Here is a 19,644-nt window from a genome sequence, read left to right as displayed (position 1 = left end):
CGGGACGCGGGTGATGTTCCCCCTCCCAGCCGGTCAGCACAGGCTTAGCCGTGGACCAGCAGCAGCGTGTGCTGGTCATCGCCCAACCTGCCCGTAGAAGGAAGGCTGGTAAGGACGTGCTGGACCTGCAGGCACTGTGTCTTGGGCTCATGGAGAGCCTGCAGGGAGCCAATCTTCATTTGTCTCACTGCTTATGAATGCCTTGAGTTTATCGCTTTCGTGAGACCTGTAAAAACCTTTTTTAGTGCCGGGAACCAAAGTTGGACTGCTCTGTATCATAGAATCATAGAATCATAGAATCATAGAATCATAGAATCATAGAATGTTTTGGGTTGGAAGGGACCCCTAGAGGTCATCTAGTCCAACCCCCCCGCAGGAGCAGGGACACCGCTACCTAGATCAGGCTGCTCAGAGCCCCATCCAACCTGGCCTTGGTGTAACTCCCAAATGCTCTCCCTTTCCCTCTCCCTTACCCATGAGACCCCTGGCTCTTTCTTAAGGCCCTAAAGGTACCCACTAGTGGCTTGGAGATGGGTAGCTTGCATAGGTAGGATAGTGTGCATGCCATCAGACTGCCAGCCTCTGTTATATCTGTTCTGTTTATGTGACCTTTAACTGCTCCTTGTGTATTGGGCTCCATGCTTTAAGTAAAACGGGCACTTTTCAATACTGGGCAGCTTAATAAATGGAAGAGCCTTGAATTCATCAGCCTCCTCCATGCCCTCTTTCCTGTAAGTGAGGGCCCACATTATTTCTTTGTCTTGGCTTTATTCCTAAGGTATTTCCAGAACCTTTCCTTACTGCCTTTTACGCTCCTGGAGAGTTGCCTCAGGGTTTCACGGTGTTCCTTTGGGAACATGAGTGTCTTCCAGGGCAAATGCTCCTATATCAACAATTTCTTCCACCTCCACCACAGTTGTCTTGGCAGCTTTGCACATAGGTTGGTTGAAGTTTCTTGCAGTTTTCCTGAAAATGATGTTTCCTGCATGATCAGCCTTCCATGCCTTCACAAGAGCAAAATCTCCTGTAATTGACTTCTGCAGGCTAACGTGATGGCCATCGAACTCTCACACCTCTCTTGGCTGGCTGGCAATGGCAATGGTGCCATCTGTGTTGTATTTGGTAGGTGCACCCCCTTCCTGCATCAGTGTCCCATAGCCAACGCTGGTGTATAATGTGTCAAAAAGGGCATCACCAGCAGAGACAAAGAAGTCATCATCCCACTCTGCTCAGCACTGGTCAGGGCACAGCTGGAATCCTGTGTACAGGTCTGGTCCCCGCTGTATGATGTGGACGGGCTGGAGGGGGCCAAAGCAGGGCCACCAAGATGATCCAAGGGCTGGGAAGCCTCTCTCAGCCGTATGGGGATGGGCTGGGAGAGCTGGGTTTGTTCAGCCTGGAGCAAAGGAGGCTCAGAGGGGATCTCATCACCACGTACCAGTACCTAAGGGGTGGCTCCAAGGAAGATGGAGACTCCCTTTTCACAAGGAGTCACGTGCAGAGGACAAGAGGAAATGGACACCAGTTGCTCTTGGGGAGATTCCGATTGGACATGAAAGGGAAATGGAAATTTTTCATGATGAGACCAGTCAACCACTGGAATAATCTCCCCAGGGGAGGGGTTGACTCCGCCACATTGGACACTTTGAAGATGCAGCTGGACAGGGTGCTGGGCCATCTTGTTTAGATGTGCTCTTGCCTATAGAAAGGTTGGACCAGATGTTCCTTGAGGTCCCTTCCGACCTGGGATTCTATGATTCTTGATTTGAGTAACCAGCTCGATGTGAATGTCTCTGGGAATTTCCATCTGAGAAGAGCAACCTACAAATTCCCTGAGTTTACTCTCTCTGTGGTCTGTTGTTTGGATCAATCCACACCTGCTGGGCTATTTAATACATTCACAGGCTGGAAATAGTCACTGTTATGCTCAAAAGTGTAAGATGCTTTCATGAATGATTTCAAGAGGGCAATAGCCTGTACTCAAAGGGATTGTGCATTCAGGGCTGGATTTTGACATCCTGCCCACGCAAAGCAGCATTTCCCTCCAGGAATGGTCCAGCAACTTCTCAGCGGTAGCACACCTGGGCTCCATGTGCACACAGTGTGTTAGGATCCAGCCCTGTAGGACGCACGCCAAAGCAAATAGGAGTTCTGGCAGGCTTAATACAAATATATGAGATAATATCCAAAGCAGCTCACAGAAAGCTCTCTTTTTCAACCATTTCCTTTTTTGGGGGGGGGCATATTATTTATATGTATTTGTTTTCCACTCTAGGAACTGGGGACGTTTTGCTCTCGCGGGTAAACTGCTGGGACTGGCCTGGCGTCTGCACAAAGGAGAACGTCACTCAGTTTCCTACCGTCAAGATTTATGAGAAGGGAGAGCGATCGGTGATGTACAATGGCATGTGGGGAACCGAAGAACTGACCAGCTTCATCGCGCTGTAAGTGTCCGTTCATGAGTCCCCACACAGTGAGACTGGCACGTCTGCTAGGTGATGTTCTGGAGACTTCACGGCCTGTGTAATGGAAATCCTTTTTGGAAAAATAAAGTCAGATCTGATTGTAAACCTGGTTTGGAAATTAGCTTACTAGCTTTTTGTGCTTTTCAGTGTCAGGGAACATGTGTTCTTGGACGGTGCATCCATCTGTTGTCATTGTCCTTCTCTCTTTGCTGGAATTCCCTCGCTGTTATTTTTAGTGGGGATTCCAGGGATCTCAGAGCAACCAGTTTGGCTCTGGGATGTGCTCTCTTCCCCATAACCAGCTCCAGTGCCTTTCCGTGACCAGGCGTTGTTCTTCCTTCCCAGGCGACTGACTTTCTAATGAAGCACAACCAGTTGTCATACTGGGTTGGGGCATTGTTGGATTGAGGTTGCCCTTTTGTCTCTTCATCCCAAAAGTGAAGAAGGCGGCAGCCCATGTTGTTTCTCTTCTTTCCATAGGAGCCGAGTTTCCTGCCCTCTGAAGCTGGCCACGATTGATGAAGCAGAAGGATATTTAAGAGGAGAGTTTCCCGCTGAGCTGTCATCTTATCACCACACTTCGCTTCTAGGAGTATTTAGCACAGCCACGAGTGAAGGTTAGTGTGGTATTTGTGGGTTAAGCACTCAGCTTCATTCCTGATGGGAGAGGGATGAATCCAGGTGCTTGGAAATTCCTCCGTGTTTCATTTTCTCTAAGTGTGTTTGCGCACGTCACAGCCTGCCTGGCACCACCCTTTTGAACAGTGAGCTGCTGGGGCCAAGAAGGCCAACAGGGTGCTGGGCTGCATCAACAAGGGCATCACCAGCAGAGATAAAGAAGTCATCATCCCACTCTGCTCAGAGCTGGTCAGGGCACACCTGGAATCCTGTGTGCAGATCTGGTCCCCGCTGTACAAAAAAGATGTGGACGGGCTGGAGGGGTCCAGAGCAGGGCCACCAAGATGATCCAAGGGCTGGGAAGCCTCTCTCAGCCATATGGGGATGGGCTGGGAGAGCTGGGTTTGTTCAGCCTGGAGCAAAGGAGGCTCAGAGGGGATCTCATCACCACGTACCAGTACCTAAGGGGTGGCTCCAAGGAAGATGGAGACTCCCTTTTCACAAGGAGTCACGTGCAGAGGACAAGAGGAAATGGACACCAGTTGCTCTTGGGAGATTCTGATTGAACACAGGAGGGAAATTTTTCCCCATGAGAACAGTCACCCATTGGAATAATCTCCCCAGGGGAGGTGTTGACTCCGCCACATTGGACACTTTGAAGATGCAGCTGGACAGGGTGCTGGGCCATCTTGTCTAGGTTGTGCTCTTGCCCAGAAAGGCTGGACCAGGTGATCCTTGAGGTCCCTTCCAACCTGGGATTCTATGATTCTATGATTCTTTTTATTTTTGCAAGAAGAATATAGCAGGTGATTCCAAATGTGAGATGAGACCTAACGTCCGTATCCTGGCTCAGAAGACATCCAGCTGCCAGGCGTGTTTGCTACACCTGCTGTGGTAGCATCTGAGGACCCTGAGAGTGACTGAGACACAGTGCTTGGCATAGTATAGAACAATAGTGCCCTTGGAGACCTGCCTCTACAAACAAATTTTTGCAGATGTACAATCTGAACTTAGCAAGCCACAATTTGTGCCTGTTGTCCTTGTTGTGTCTCCTGCCCCGTATAACAAGGACTTTGGCTCTGTCATGTTTACGAGTACACTCCAAAGGAGCTGTAGGCTGCCAGTAAATCCCCTTTTAAGCCTCTGGCTGAACAAGCCCAGCTTATACAATCACAGAATCACTTAGGTTGGAAAAGACCTTTAAGATCATCAAGCCCAACCATTCCCCTAACCCTGCCGTCCCACCACTAAACCCTGGCCCTAAGCACCTCGTCTGCCCGGCTTTTAAGTCCCAAGGACTTTGGCTCTGTCATGTTTACGAGTACACTCCAAAGGAGCTGTAGGCTGCCAGTAAATCCCCTTTTAAGCCTCTGGCTGAACAAGCCCAGCTTATACAATCACAGAATCATTTAGGTTGGAAAAGACCTTTAAGATCATCAAGCCCAACCATTCCCCTAACCCTGCCATCCCACCACTAAACCCTGGCCCTAAGCACCTCGTCTGCCCAGCTTTTAAGTCCCCCCAGGGATGGGGACTCGACCCCTTCCCTGGGCAGCCCCTTCCAGTGCTTGACAGCCCTTTCAGTGAAAAAATTTTTGCCAGTGTCCAACCTAACCCTGCCCTGGCACAACTTGAGGCCATTTCCCCTCATCCTATTGCCCGTTCCCTGGGAGAAGAGACCAACCCCCACCTCACTACAACCTCCTGTTAGGCAGTTATAGAGATCCATCAGCCTCTTCTTGTAGTCCATGTACAACATGTCACAACATACTCTTTCTTAAAGAAAGCCCTTTCCACTGTTGGATTGATAGTTATCTTGTTGACGTCTCCTCCTGCAAATGTGGTAGTCTCAGTCCTTGCAACCAACACACAACCCAAAACCTTTTTTTTTAAAAAAAAAAGTGAATCAGCAATAAGGTAAAATGCAAAATTCTTACATCAAAAGGAATCAAATGTGAATAACTCAATGAAATCCACTTGTGGACTTTGAAGTAGTTGGGCACAGCCCCCAGAGTGGAGGACATCAGCTAGAAATGCTAAGCAGAGTTGCTGGAACTTGTTTGAATTTGTCTCACTTTGTAGCCTTGGCCAGTGGCTGAAACTTGGAGCAGTTGTTTCTCCCTCCCCTGCCTGCTGCCGAGGGTGCCATTAGTCACTCAGACGCTGCGCCGGTATCATTTGTTGCATGCCATAGCCATGGTCTGCGATCCGTTGGGTTTCCGTGGCCTTTTTGAAAGATGAGAAAATTGCCCCAAGAGCTAGGGTGGGTTTTTTTCATGCGACAATCATAGACATTAATAAGGGAGAGGGAATGAAGTCAGTCTAGGAAGGGAACATCGTGTCATGCTTCAGTCAAATCCAGTGGAGAGCTAGGACCTTCCAACCCCATGGTCTCTCAGTTACCAGCTACCCCTGGGAGTTATGCATTAAAAAAAGGAGAATGTTCTGCTCTGTCTCAAGACCAAAATTTCAGACTGTTCTTCATTTTGAAGCTCCATTGTGCCTATAAACTTTGGTTAAACGCAAACCAAGCTACTTTCTCACATGAGGAGGTCCAGAGGGTATCCACTGTGCTCAGAGAACAAAATAAGAACAAGATAAAATGTCTGGAACCAACCAGAAAACACCTGGGCTGTGTTCACTGGGCCAGCTGACAGCCAATATAGAATCATAGAATCGTTTAGGTTGGAAAAGACCTTTAAGACCATCAAGTCCAGCCCACCTTGTGGAGGGTCTAAGTCTGTTAAATATAGCAGAAAATCTTATTGGTCTCAAAAACTCTTTAGCCCGTTTCTGCCTGGTTTTCATCAGCTGAGCTCCAAAGTCTCCCTTCTGTTCCACATATTCCGCTCTCTGCAGTAGTGGAGCCCGGATCAGCCCCATGGTAGGACCTTGGGCAACATAGGGATGGTGAGAGGGTTCATGGAAGGAACCTGCCTGGATCCAGCTGGATGCATGAGCTCAGGCTTTTCCCTGTATAGGAGAAGATAATTCCCTTCTGTGCCTTGGAGCTTGGCGGACAGCTCTGTGCAGAGCCCGCAAGATTGCCTCTTGCCTCGGGACACGCTCAGCCTGCAATCTGGAATGGCATCTGCAATCTGGGGTATCTCAGCCGCAAATGCCAGGGGAGATGAGATAGGTGATGCTTTGGCTGCCTGTAACCTGGGGGGTGTTGAGCATCATGCAGAATGGCCTGGGGGAGCAGAAAAGTGCCAGCTGTTCTGGCACCAAACCCTGGTCGGAGTCAGGGAAACCACATCGCTGCTCTTATCAGCCCACAGACTTATCTGCAAATTCCAATGATTTTCTCACGGCAAAGAGTTCCTGCTCTAACCTGGACCAGCAACGCACTGTGTCATTGCCAAGTGAAACAGAGCAATGAGATGTCCGGTTAAATAAAGCCCTGGATTTTTTCCAACACTTTGCATCAGAACTATGTTAAGAAGCCCTCCAGTGGGTCTGAGCTGAAAGAGGCTTGTCAGAAAAATAGTAATGAAAATTTATTCCAAAGAAATGAATGGTATTACTAGGACAATGAATGAGCAGTTTCCTGGAAACTTGGAGAATTTATAGGAGAAAAATTTGTTTTCTATGCAGAAACTGGAAGCATACTTGGAAGTAAGACTCTGTCCTAAACCATCCAGCAAATGTTTAAGAGTGTACCTGTGTTCTGCAAAGCTCTGCTAACATCCTAGGGCTTGCCAGCGTCGGTGTAAACCAAGTGAAGGCGGCGTGCAAAGATGCTGCAGGTGCTGCTGGAGAGTTTCATGAGATGCCTTCTGCCAGAGGGATGAGTGGTTTTGCTCAGATCCTGCCTCCAAAAACTCGGCAAGAGCTGTAGACCCTTCCTCATCTGGCAGTTTTATTCCTCCTTGCTCCCAGATCCTGCAGTGAAGCTGCGCTTGTGCAATTCACGGCAGCTGGCATAGAAGGCAGCTGGGATTTCAGCTCCAGGCACATGCTGCTGTGCATGATCGGGTCTGGTGGGGAATGAGACCCATGCTCTCCAGGGGACTGATTTTCTAGGAAATACTTAAATAGCTTCTTCAGAAGTGCTGCGTGTCTCTAGCGGAGCTGTGTGAATTTGGGGGTTTCTTGCACAGAGCTCAGAGACTGTCGCTGTTGAGAAATGAAGGCTGGGGTGCCTGGCTCTGAGTCTGGCACAGCCCCCAAAATACAGGAAAATTTGGAAGTGTGATAAGGAGGGAAGATCTCATCAGGAATGACCCTGATGAAAAGCGTGAGCCTGGACTCTGCAGAAGGTTGTCCTGATTTAGGAGAGAATTCCTGCAGCCAGGGACGCTGCAGGGCAGCACTTCAGCATGGGCTTGCGTCTCGAGTGAGGGTTTAAAGTTAAATGCCTGTAGAAATGCTCTCTTGAGGAAGTCTGGATGGGAGCCTGCTCTTCTCATGTCAGGCTGTGTGCCCCATGGCCTTTTCTCCAGTAGCTGGGACATGGACAATTTCACAAGGGGTTTGTTGGTGAAGTTCTCAGTGATCCTTTTCAGCTGATCCTATGGGTTGCTTTTCTTTTGACACTGATAAAATCAGGTGAGGTGACCAAAGCCCAAAGAGCTGGAGACCAACGTCAAACCCATCCTATGGTGGTTTCTCTGTATCACAAGATGAACCAGCCAGGCTGTGTCACCAGCTTTGTTGTGTGCATGTTGTTTCCTACAATGCCTGAACCCCCAATGAGCCACTCCTTTAAGGATCTAAGCTTCCATTTGGAAAGGAAAATAGCATAAAGAAAAGTTTGTGGTTCCTGTGGTTCCAGGGAAACACAATGGAAAATACGGCTTTGAGTGTAGCTGGAAAAGAGGAGGCAAAGAACCAAAAAATGACCATTTGTGAGCCAACCTCAGCCTATTGAGGTCTGAGTCACTGGTCCCAAGAGCTTGGGCTGACCAGTTGTGCCATGATGGTGAACGTTGTGAGGAACACAAAATAGTATCTGAATGAGATCTCATTTAAGTTATATATCATGGCTGTATGTGAGAAGTAACCTTAACTCTTGGGAAAACCTGACGTCTCCAAGGAGTGTGATTTCTCACTCTCCTTAAGTCAGAAGAGCCTTTTTTCTCGTTTTCAATTGCTCAATAGAAAGGGGGGGTGGGGGTGGTGTTGCAATCCGCCCCGTTTTCACCCTACCTTTGATAGATCTCTGATCTATGGCTACTTTACAAGCTCACCCACTATGGCTTGCGTGTTCTCACAAAGCTCACCTCGCCCACGGATCCAGCTGCCTGGAACCGAGGATGTTTTATAAGGGCATAAACTAGCTCTGGAGTCAGCTTTATTTCGGGGCTCTGCTCTCAATCTCTCGGCACTGATAGATTCAGCTGCGATGGATCAAGAGAGCCCCAACCCTGTCCTTCCCTCCCCATCCTCTGCCTGACCTCGCCGTCTCGGTAAGGCGAGTGGTGGACCCCAGCAGCCACCACACGTGGGTTTATGCTGAGGTCCTGCCCTCTCTTCGCAGCTGCACAAAGCGGTGGAGCACGCTGTTTCTGCAAGGCATTTAGCTTTTTGATCCTCCCTGGCTTAGCTGGATGCCTGTAACAGACCCTACCTGCTCTGAGGAACTGGATAAAGCCAAAAGGCACTTGGGGGAGAGGTTGGTTTATCTGCTGGGCACTTAGCCCTACTCAGTTAAGTCATCATCAGTCATTTCCAAAAGGTCACAAGGATTTATAAGATTGCTATTTAGAACTTATAATCCGTCTCCTGTTTCTAAGAACGCTTATGGACTTTAAGTCCTTAAAGACATTTTATTTTCCGTCAGTGCCTGCGTCGTGCAGATCCTGGAAACTCAGTGCTGGTGGCTAAAGAGCAAATACTGTTCTCATAATAGGAACTTTCCTTCCGATCCTTTCAGCTGCTGCCAACTCCTCCTCCCCATAGCCTGCGGCCACGAGGCACATCCATTTCTCACGAACCTCTAATCGTAGTTCTGTTCCCAACTGGCGGCGCGCTGTGGGAGGGTGTTGTGTACGCAGACAGCATTTTGGTTTCCAGGAGGAAGCTGACACTTTGCTTTCTATTCTCTGTTTTCATATCTCTGTCTTTTTTTACAGCCAGGGAAGCTTTTGAAGAGGCAGGAAACATCTTAAGTGGCCATGTAACGATGGGGATGTATTTTGAAGATGATGCCTTGGCTTTGTAAGTTTTTTCTCTTTTTCTTTGGTGAGGATTCAAACCAACCTGCATTAAGTGAAAGCCAATGCCTAGAGCAAGCGTCGCTGGCCACGCTGAGTGTTTAGCAGAGGCTCCAAACAGCTACAGGTGACTGAGTCCTGTAGGGAGATCGGTCAGGACTCAGCCAGAGGGAGATGTGGCCACTGATTTACAACCCATCCATGGTCAACTCATTTAGCCCTGGTGTAACGAACAGTTATCTCCCTCCCCGCTGTTTGAGTTCACTACGGGTATTTTCAGTCCTCCAGCTGTGCCAGCCCCCCATGCATCTGTCGGGTTCCTCATACAAACGGGACCAAACTTATATGGGGAAAAAAAATCAGGCTGGAAAAACGATACCCCCTAGCACGAGGAAGGAAAAACAGTTCTGCCCTTCTCCTTCCTTCGGGAAGGAGTCATGAATTGTTACTGGTCTTCCTCTTTCTGCAGTCCCTTCACCTTCTCATCTCCTCTTCCCTGCCCTGGTTCTGGGAAGGTGACTGCTGAGGTGGGGATGGGGAAGGGGGGTGCAAAGGGTTTGCTGCAAAGCCAGGGGTGTAAATGTGAGTCTTGCTCTGATGGTTGCCCCCAGTTGCCAAGAGCAGCCAAAGGAGAGGTTGCTTGTGACTGCTGACAGGCTTTGTCCCAAGGAATTCTTGGCTAGCAACGGAGTGGGGCATTGTGTCTGGGTGCTGGAAAATGGTTGGAAAGCCTTGAAATGAATGCTATGTTTCCATGGAGCTGCTTTGAGGTGGAACAGGCTGCCTTTCTGCAGCACTCTGAAAGGCATTAAACCCCTCTGGTCTCATCCAGCTTCCCGGTGGGCACTCGAATCTGGTTGCAAGATGTTTGCAACCACCAAGGATGGGGAAGAACCTACCTCTGTCTTACCGTGGATGGTTTTTTTTCTTGAAAGTTTTTTTAGAGCAAGACATTATCACCATTTCCAAACAGAGCTCTGGAAGAAGAGTGCTGGAGGAATATGGCAGCCTTCCTCCTGCAAATATGGTAAAGGCGAAGTCAGGGCTTTTTTGGTTGGTTCCTGATTGAATAAGAGCATCGATTACAGCTCCAACTTTAAGCCAAATTGGAGGTAATGGGATATGAGCATGTATCCATCCATGCACTTAACCGTGTCATTAAGACTCGCTCCAGCAAGGGGCAAAGTGCTTTGGATTCGACTGTGGCAGATGATTCAATGCCCATAAAGGCAGCTAGATCCAAGGTGAATCTTCAGCTTGCATCTCATTTCCATCAGGAATTAACTGTCAAGGTAGAGTTAAAAATCCCAGAAGGTCCGTGGCCTGTTTTCCAGGTGTGGCTTTAACAGCCAGTAATGCAATGGTGAATTATTTTCATTACTTTCTTACAAATGCAATGCATCTCTAGCGTGTCTGAGGAGACATGGGCATTTTTGTGGAATGCACAGAGAATAAAAAATGCAAATATCTTGGTAATACATCTCTATTAACCAGACTGTGCTCAAAGCACCGGCCGTGGTCAGGTCTCCGAGGCGAGGTGGTGCTAGGCTTGTTCAGTGCTGGAGTGGGAGACCACTGGGTGGTGGCTGGCACAGAATGACCAATGGAATCAGGGTGAAAAACCTCCCCCCCTTGCCCGAGCTTAGAAGGCTTTTCTCCCCCAAGGATCTTAGCCCAGCTGATGGAAGGAAAAAAAGCAAAGGAAGGCAGGGTGATCTTACAAAACAAGATACCAGTAGAAAAAGCCTGTGTTCTCTCAGCAATGACACATGGAAGGATACACCTCCGTCCTCCTGCCCCAGCCGCGGTCTGCAGCGTGCTCCTGTTTAGTTGGACTAGTTAACACAGTTTATATAGATATTCATTCTGCCAAGTTTGGATTTTGGCTGTGATTTGTGGCTGAAGCTACTGTAGATGGTCATCTTCTCAACTGTCAGTAGAAAGTAAACACTTACAGGAATTCCTTATGCAACAGCCAGGCTCACTTCCCTTCTTAAGAAAAGAAAAGCTATTCTTCTGCTAAACACTCAAGGAGGAAATGTTTGTGGCTCCTAGGTCACGGAAAGCTGAGCCCCCTCTTCCCAGAGAAAAAGGTATACAAAATACACAAAGAATGTTGTTAGCAAAGCTATTTGCTCAGCAAGCACCTGCTCAGTTGGTAACTAATGAAAAAAAATAAAGCCTTAAGGAAGAAATGCTTTGAATGAAGTCATTATTTATTTCTCAAATACTTAGATGTCATAGATTCCTGCCAAGTAGTTGTTTGCAGATGCTTTTGATTTAAATGCAAGTCTCACGTTACCCATCGAATGGCCCTGCTGTATAAATAGAAAGCAACCATACAACCACATGGTACCAGTAAGATGAGAAGTGATTTCGGGGTGGACTCTAGCTATTAAATGGGGAAATTGTTGGTTTTCTGGCAGTATATAAGGAACTTCCTTATCAAAGGCCGCTGTACAAGTTGATGTATTTAGACATAGGGAGCAAGAGCCCTTACCTCCTCTGAGACGTGATCAAGCCAGAGTCTCCTTAAAACCTATGGAAGTTTGAGAAGTTCAAAATCCGTGAATTTAAAACTATTCTAGGGTTTTACCATTCTTAATCAATGGCAAATACAGGTTTAATTTGAAAAACAACAGAGAGGAAAGTTAAAGACCTTCCTACAGATCAGAGGATTCCCAGCCGTGACCAGAAGGGCAAAACACAACGTCCTCAACCGGTGGAGCTCGGGAGTCTGGGCAGAAAGGGGAAAGTTTAGCCCAGGGCAGGATTTACAAAGATAAATTTAAAAAAGCAGAGGTTACTGCAAAATGTAACAAAAATGGCTCGGATAAATCCAAGAACAGTTTAGCAACAGGATTCACAATATTTGAAGGCCTCGGGAAAGTCCGAGGTCATTTATTACTGCTGTTCTTTGTCAAGATGTCGGTGCAGATCTAGGGTGCCCCTTGGAAATTTGCAGTGGGTGTATTATTTCCAGGCAGATAAGTGCTGCGACAGCAGAAGTGAAAGGCCTGCGTATGAGCTGAACATCATGGAAATGTGTTGTCTGCAGTTCCTTCCACTTGCTTTGCCAGTGATGACCTAAACCACCAAACACTGAGATTTTTAAAGGAAATTTGAAGACATCTCCATCCCGTTCAGAACTGCTAAAATCAGTGTCCAAACTGAATTCGCCCGAGCAAACAGTGGAGGAAAGTGCAATAGGTTGTGACATGGGCTTTCTATGAGCTGCCTTTCATTAAAAATAAGTAGTTTGTTCTGCAGTAGGCTGGGTCTGTGTTGCCCTTTGGATGGACCAGATTACTTTGGAAAAGGGCATCAGAGGCTTCCCACCTCCCCACTTCCACAACCCAAAATGTCCTTACACCTCACTTACTTCCCCAGCAATTCTGGGGTCATGGCATTTGAAAAATTGCCCGCAGCCTTTGAAAAACAAACTACGGACACTCCCAAAAAACCTGTTGAGGCAGCTGACTTCCCCCATCGTGCCCTTCCTCTGGGCACTGACATCTGGAGCCTTTGGGACTGAAGTTCCTCAAACTTCTACTCCCGTCTTGGTGTACCCCTTGCCCTTGCATTGCCCAGACTTCTCCTATTTTTGCTCTTTCCACCTTCTCAGCTTTTCTTTAAATACCCTTGAACCCTCTTACCAGAAGAACATTGGGGAACAAAGGATGAGCTGGCTTCTCCACCAAGCGTCTCTGTGCACAGGCTGTGTGTGTTGCTCTCATGTGGGGCTGGACTTCAGCAAAATTGCCCATGTTCACCAAGCCAAAAAATCTGATCTCCTGGAGTTGATTTGGTGTAGGCTGGTGTCCCTCAGATGGAGTCTAAGAGCTTCTGTTTGCCTTGGGAGGCAGAGCAAAGCGCTGAGTGGGTATTTGCACCACCAAACCTTAGGTGTGAAAACGGAAGAGAAGTGTCAGCAAATAGTTTAGAGGGTGGTGTTTGGGATTTTTCCTATTATTTGGCTGCTGGTGTCTTTTTTTCCAGAAGAAATTGCTGGGTTTGCATGTGTGTGTGTATATTTAGCGCCTGGTGTGAGCTGGGTAAGTGCTTGGTTCAGAGGGGGACGAGGGAACACGTCAGCCTCATCTCTCCCCATCAAGGCAGGACCACGGAGGGGCTTGAGAGGGGGTGATGGAGAACGTGCATCTGTGCATCTAACAGCAGCCTTTCCCTCCCCTCCATTCCTGTCCCCGCTTGTCACCACGAGGATGCCAGCTCTGCGTGCCAAGTCCCCCAGCCAGTTCTTGTTCCCATCCCTCTTTTTTCAGATCCCGTAAATACGCCGTGTCTCCCCCAGCCCTCCTCCTTGCCAAGAGCGGAGGTCGGAGCGTGGAAGGCATCGCTTTGTCCAAACAGAGCGCGCAGGACATGGTGCAGATGATCAGATATAAATTGCTGGATAATTTTGTAAGGCTCAATTGTTAAAATACCATAATTTTGTAAATAAAAAAAAAAAAAAAAAAAAAAGTGTTCTTTTTCCATTGAGGAAAGAAGCCCTGATTATAGTGTGGAGCTGCACAAAATAAATATGTTTGCTTATTGTTTCTATCATGCTGAGTTACATTTGGCTTTAAATTTTATGGCTTGGACCAGACAGCCTGGACAGAAATCTGCTGTTTGCTGAGTGGTCTCATGGGAGGAGACCCTGGGAACCAATGGCCTGGCTTCTGCTCACAGTCACAGCCCCACTGCTGCGGTGGCTTGGCCCCTTGCAGGGTCTGCTCCCCGCCTGTTGCACAAGCCTTGCAGAGGGTGGTTATAGCCACAGCACGTGGAGCTGGGCTGAGCTGGCCTTGCTTCTGCCAGAACTCCTGGAGAGAGTCCAGAGGAGGGCTACAAAAATGATGAGGGGACTGGAGCATCTCTCCTATGAGGAAAGGCTGAGGGAGCTGGGCTTGTTCAGCCTGGAGAAGAGAAGGCTGAGAGGGGACCTCATCAACACATACAAATATTTCAAGGGTGGGGGTCATGAGGACGGAGCCAGACTCTTCTCAATGGTGCCCAGCGCCAGGACAAGGGGCCATGGGCACAAACTGAAGCAGAAGAGGTTCCAGCTGAACGTGAGGAAGAACTTCTTGACTTTGAGGGTGCCCGAGCCCTGGCCCAGGCTGCCCAGAGGGGCTGTGGAGTCTCCTTCTCTGGAGATCTTCAACCCCCACCTGGATGCTGTGCTGTGCCCCCTGCTCTGGGTGAGCCTGCTTGAGCAGGGGGGTGGCACTGGCTGATCTCCCGAGGTCCCTGCCAACCCCTGCCATTCTGGGTTTCTCTGGTCACACACCTTCATCTCAGCTTCTCACGCAGACCTGGCTTGCGATGGGCAGGGTTTGGTGTAGACATCTCCAACATGCACCAAGATCTCAGCACCCACACTTGTTTTCAAGCTGCTTGCATCCAACACGGACCCTGCAGCCTTGCTTACCCCCTGCACCCCTCACGTAAGGACAGAATGTCTAATTTTGTCCTGCTCTCTCCTTCCCATAAACCCCAACTTCTTGTTTTGATGTCTTGCAGCCAGAAATCACTGTGCAAAATCTGCCCCGCTACTTGCAACTCAGAAAGCCCTTCCTCATCTTGTTCAGTGACGGTGACATCACTCAAATGGAAAGCAAGGAAATGCTGAAGCTGGCAAAAGGAAGACCCCAGCAAGCGTTTGTGGCTTGCTGGTTGAACTTGTGAGTGTGTAAAAATCTCTTTTCTTCTTTACGTTAGCCAGCTCTTAGCATTTCAGGGCAAGAAAAAACTGAGTCTGTGATTACTGGAGGCATTATCTAGCTGGTAACGTGATTATTCGGTCTGAAGTTATGGTGAGTTGGGAGGTCAAATCATTTAGCAATGATTTGGTGCGTGTTCTGGGCAGCTGAAAAATTGCATGGTCGAGTCAAACTAGTGAATGTTTAATTGATTGCAGAAATAATTTTCAGTAGAGTAAAATGTTCTCAAAGATACCACATGGTAGCTTGACCCTGGCTCTGGTGTTATTTGTATTTTTGTCACACATGGGAGCAAAAAGTAAATTTGCCCTCCTGGAGTCCCTTGTGGTGATTTTTCCCTTGGCAATTAGAGGGCAGCACAACAGGGCAATTACTGGTTGTTGACCAGGAAAAAGAAAGTTTTCAGGAGAAGGAACATCCAGAAGAAGCCCCATAAGGCAAACTTAAAAAATATTCAAGGAAGAAAATAAATCCGGGAGCCAAGAAATAGAAAGTTGTAGGAGAGGGGATTTTTTTTTTTTTTAATCCTCCCCTCCCTAGCTGTGTTTCCAGTTTTTAGCCTCTGTTTGGTTTGCCCAAGCCCAGAGACACCTCACCATCTTAATCATAACGTGCTTTGAAGTCTGGGAAGCGCCTCGCAGCGTGGGCTGAAGTTTAGCTAACGGGGAATGCACATGTTTTCAAAGAGAAGACAATTTGCTTGCCAGTAAAGCGCAAGAAACGAGAGCCCCCGCCTACACATCTGCCTTTGCTCTCCCTTCCTGAGAAAGAAAGAAGAGCCGTCCTTTGTCAGAGCAAAAGGGCATTGCCACAAAAAAAGGACAGAATATAGCTGTTGGCTTGGAAAGAGTAGCGCAGTCCTAGAAAGAGGAGCTCATTCCCATGGGAGAGCCAGCTCAGACCTTGAGCACCACTCTCAGCCTGAAAATAGTGCTGGAAGGACTCCTTATCGCCCTCTACAACCACCTGAGAGGTTGTAGTGAGGTGGGGGTTGGTCTCTTCTCCCTGGTAATGGGTGATAGGACGAGGGGAAATGGCCTCAAGTTGTGCCAGGGCAGGTTGGACATTAGGAAAAATTTCTTCACTGAAAAGGTTGTCAAGCACTGGAATGGGCTGCCCAGGGAAGGGGTCAAGTCCCCATCACTGGGGGTATTTAAAAGCTGGGCAGCCGAGGTGCTTAGGGCCAGGATTTTGGGGTGGGATGGCAGGGTTAGGGGAATGGTTGGGCTTGATGACCTTAAAGGTCTTTTCCAACCTAAATGTTTCTGTGATTCTATGATTCTATGACTCAGCATCTTCGTGTGCTTCCTGTCCCTCCATCTCCGTGTCCTCTTTTGGCTCTCTGTGTCACTTGGGGAAGTTGCCCTTTCAGCTCCTCGGGCAGCGGGGAACCACCCAGGGGCTGCCCAGGGGCTGGACCTGGAGGGAGCTGGTAGCTCTCCCTGCAAACAGAGGCTAACCATGAGGGGCTGCAGGGTCTGTCCTGCTCTTGCCTCACCCGTTCTTAAAAACTGATGGTGGAGAACACTTCGCACCCTCCTACAGAGTTTGCTCCAGCTCTTTCTGCTTGAGGATTTCTTTACACACCAAATCCACTGTCCGCTCCCTCTCCATTGGACCCTAATGGGTTGCTTAAGGCATTGAGCTTACAAATAACGTGGCGAGCTGCTACTGCTGTCCCATAGGCAAAACTTGGTGCTTTGCTGGTTGTGGCCCAAGGGCTTCGGTGCTTGCTTGGCTCTCAGTCCTGTTGTGCTGCCTGTGAGCAGGTTGAATCTCCTCGTCCCAACAGGAAGAAGACTCCAGTGGGACGTGGGGTCCTGAAGGCGTACTTTGCCACCGTGCCTTCGCTGCCTGTTCTCATCTGGGTCAACCTTCACGCCGGGGGTCAGGTATTCAAGTTCCCATCAGAGCAGTCCATCACCGAAACGAACATCTTGTCTTGGCTGGAGAAGCTAAAAGCAGGACTGGAGATTCCCAGCAGTAAGTAGGCACACGTTTGTAACGTTCCTAAGCACGCACTGTTAGCTCTGGTCTGTTTATGAGAAGATGCTACGTGCAATAAATTGTCTGTCCTGGAATTTAACGATGGAAAAATTAGCTATGCTAGTTTGAGATGGAGAAGTACAAATAGTCCAGCCAGAAGAGAATACCCGCGCTCACAAATTTGCTTCGGGACCATTTAATGTTCAGAGCCAAGCGTGAATAATTCTGAATCGGCGTCTCTTCCCCACGATAATCCCCAAACCTGGCTGTGCTCTCCGGATCCTGTGAACAGACCTTCTGAAACACAGCTTGCTAATAAAAAAACTCCTGACTCCCAGCTGTCAGCATAAGAAATAGATGCTCTTTAGGCACGTTCCAGCATTTTTTTTTGGCCAGGAGAGGATAAGGAAGCTGGTGCCTTGCTGTAGTCTTTGGGAAATAAAGGGTTGGCTTGTGCCTTGAAGCTTTCCACCGCATCCCCCCTGCCTTGGTCAGCCTGCTGATGCTTTGAAGGAAGGCAGCAGAGATGTGCCTTCCTCATGTGTTATGTGTAGCCATAGGGATCTTGGGAATTGCCGGCTGCCAGCTTGCTCCAGGCTCTGGAAAGGCGATGAGGTTGACTCCACTTGATCCTTATGAATTTTAAAATGAGGCTTTCAAAGCAAGTGTTTCCAAAAGCCTGGTGGGGTAGGATGTGTAGGCTCTCATTGGAGCTGATGACACCATTTCTGACCAAGTAATCGCTGGGAGAACCTTGTGATCCAGCCGTCCTTGCACACCTCTTTCCATCACCGCTGCTAAAGGCACCTGGCTGTCATTTCGGTCTCTAGCTGGGGACCTTAGCTTTCAGGGGTGCCAGGGGGGTGAGCTGGTGGCTGAGCCTCTACACAGTGCTGATCAGGCCACACCTGGAATCCTGTGTACAGATCTGGTCCCCGCTGTACAAAAAAGATGTGGACGGGCTGGAGGGGTCCAAAGCAGGGCCACCAAGATGATCCAAGGGCTGGGAAGCCTCTCTCAGCCGTATGGGGATGGGCTGGGAGAGCTGGGTTGGTTCAGCCTGGAGCAAAGGAGGCTCAGAGGGGATCTCATCACCACGTACCAGTACCTAAGGGGTGGCTCCAAGGAAGATGGAGACTCCCTTTTCACAAGGAGTCACGTGCAGAGGACAAGAGGAAATGGACACCAGTTGCTCTTGGGAGATTCTGATTGAACACAGGAGGGAAATTTTTCCCCATGAGAACAGTCACCCATTGGAATAATCTCCCCAGGGGAGGTGTTGACTCCGCCACATTGGACACTTTGAAGATGCAGCTGGACAGGGTGCTGGGCCATCTTGTTTAGATGTGCTCTTGCCTAGAAAGGTTGGACCAGATGTTCCTTGAGGTCCCTTCCGACCTGGGATTCTATGATTCTGTGATTCACTGCAGGCCCAGGGGCTGTGCCAGCCATCACAGCCTCCTTCCCTGAGCTTTTAAGTCCCACAAACCATGTGGTCAGTCTTAAAAGCATAAATTAAAGAGCATCCTCATGTAATGGGACTGCTCCCCCCTGTGTAGCCATCAGCCTCCCCTCACCCCCAATGGCGTGTCAGTAATGAGCCCCAAATTAACCACCCACCTGCTGGTGGACAAGACACCCGCCGTGACCCCATGGTGGAGGTGTCTGAGGACAGAAGGACCCCCATAGCCTTTGGGCAGTGGGGCCTTGGCCAGCTCCAGTAAATATTAATGCACACTTGGCTGGTTTCATTTGGCCAGCTTCATTAGTTTTGGAGGGAAGAGGGTGATCTTTAAGAACCGATCTTTAATGTTACTTTCACTGGAAGAGCAAAAAAAGCCATAATTCCTTTGAAAGGGAAGTTTCGGTGGCGCTGGGCTGCAAAACTCCCAACTTACTAACGCGGGACTGTGTTCACTTCTCAGGTACCTTGTCTGAGGAAGACTGGAAGCCACCGCTCCCTGCTTACGACTTCCTCCGGATGATGGAGACGGCCGTGCCCGAGCTCCCCCTCCACGCCTCCCGCCACCCTGGGGACACACCGGATCAGCACCCACCCCGAAGCCCGGGGGGGGACACTGCTCTCCGGGAGGAGCCGTCCCAGGAGACCAAAACAGAGAAAGTCGGGTCCCCTGGGAGGGACCTGCGGGGGACAGCCCCGAGGCTGGCGGCGAGGGAGAAGCAGGGCAAGAGACACAGCGAGCTCTGAGAACCGGGGCAGTGACAGATGTGGGACGGTACCTAGAAAACCCTCTCCCTTTCCCAGCCCTCCGTGAGCCTTTACGCTGAGGAGAGAAGTGCTTTTAGCTGTAAATTAACGGTGAAAGGATAAACCAGCCCTTAGAGTCTCGGCGTGAGTTCCCAGCCGCCGTGTGCCGGTCGTTCAGCAGCGGCTGTGGTTTCTGATGCCAGGAACGTGTCCGTACACCCCACACCGTGTCGGTCCCGCTGCGGGGGCTTGCGTTTTGCCGCCAGCGGTGAGAACCGGTCTGCAGGGGAGGTGGCCGCGGGGGTTGCTCAGCACCCCCCCGCCCCCCAGTTTGGGGGGAGATGGGGGTGAGGCTCATCCGTACAGCGAACTACGCTGGAAAAGTTGAATCAGTGCAGCCCTGCTGGGTAGTTTCTGTCTGTCTCACATGGGCGCTTTGGTGTCGCCCGAGCAGGAAGGGGTGAGTGATTTCCAAACTGAAA

General features: G+C 49.3%; 1 protein-coding gene across 1 annotated transcript in view; it reads left to right on the top strand.

Moving 5' to 3' along the window:
* Positions 1-19,162, top strand: part of TXNDC16 (thioredoxin domain containing 16) — a 44,464-nt gene extending 25,302 nt beyond the window's left edge. The window contains exons 14-20 of the mRNA XM_009642502.2: positions 2,276-2,444; positions 2,946-3,082; positions 9,161-9,245; positions 13,525-13,663; positions 14,768-14,928; positions 16,760-16,950; positions 18,879-19,162. Of these exons, the coding sequence (XP_009640797.1) occupies positions 2,276-2,444; positions 2,946-3,082; positions 9,161-9,245; positions 13,525-13,663; positions 14,768-14,928; positions 16,760-16,950; positions 18,879-19,162 (1,166 nt within the window). The remainder of the gene's footprint in view (positions 1-2,275; positions 2,445-2,945; positions 3,083-9,160; positions 9,246-13,524; positions 13,664-14,767; positions 14,929-16,759; positions 16,951-18,878) is intronic.
* The last annotated feature ends 482 nt before the right edge of the window (positions 19,163-19,644 follow it).

This window comes from Egretta garzetta, unplaced genomic scaffold (genome assembly GCF_000687185.1).
Source record: "Egretta garzetta isolate BGI_Z169 unplaced genomic scaffold, ASM68718v1 scaffold767, whole genome shotgun sequence".
NCBI classification, from domain to species: domain Eukaryota; kingdom Metazoa; phylum Chordata; class Aves; order Pelecaniformes; family Ardeidae; genus Egretta; species Egretta garzetta.
The sequence above is the reverse complement of the archived record's forward strand: the minus strand, read 5'-3'. Positions and strand labels throughout refer to the sequence as shown.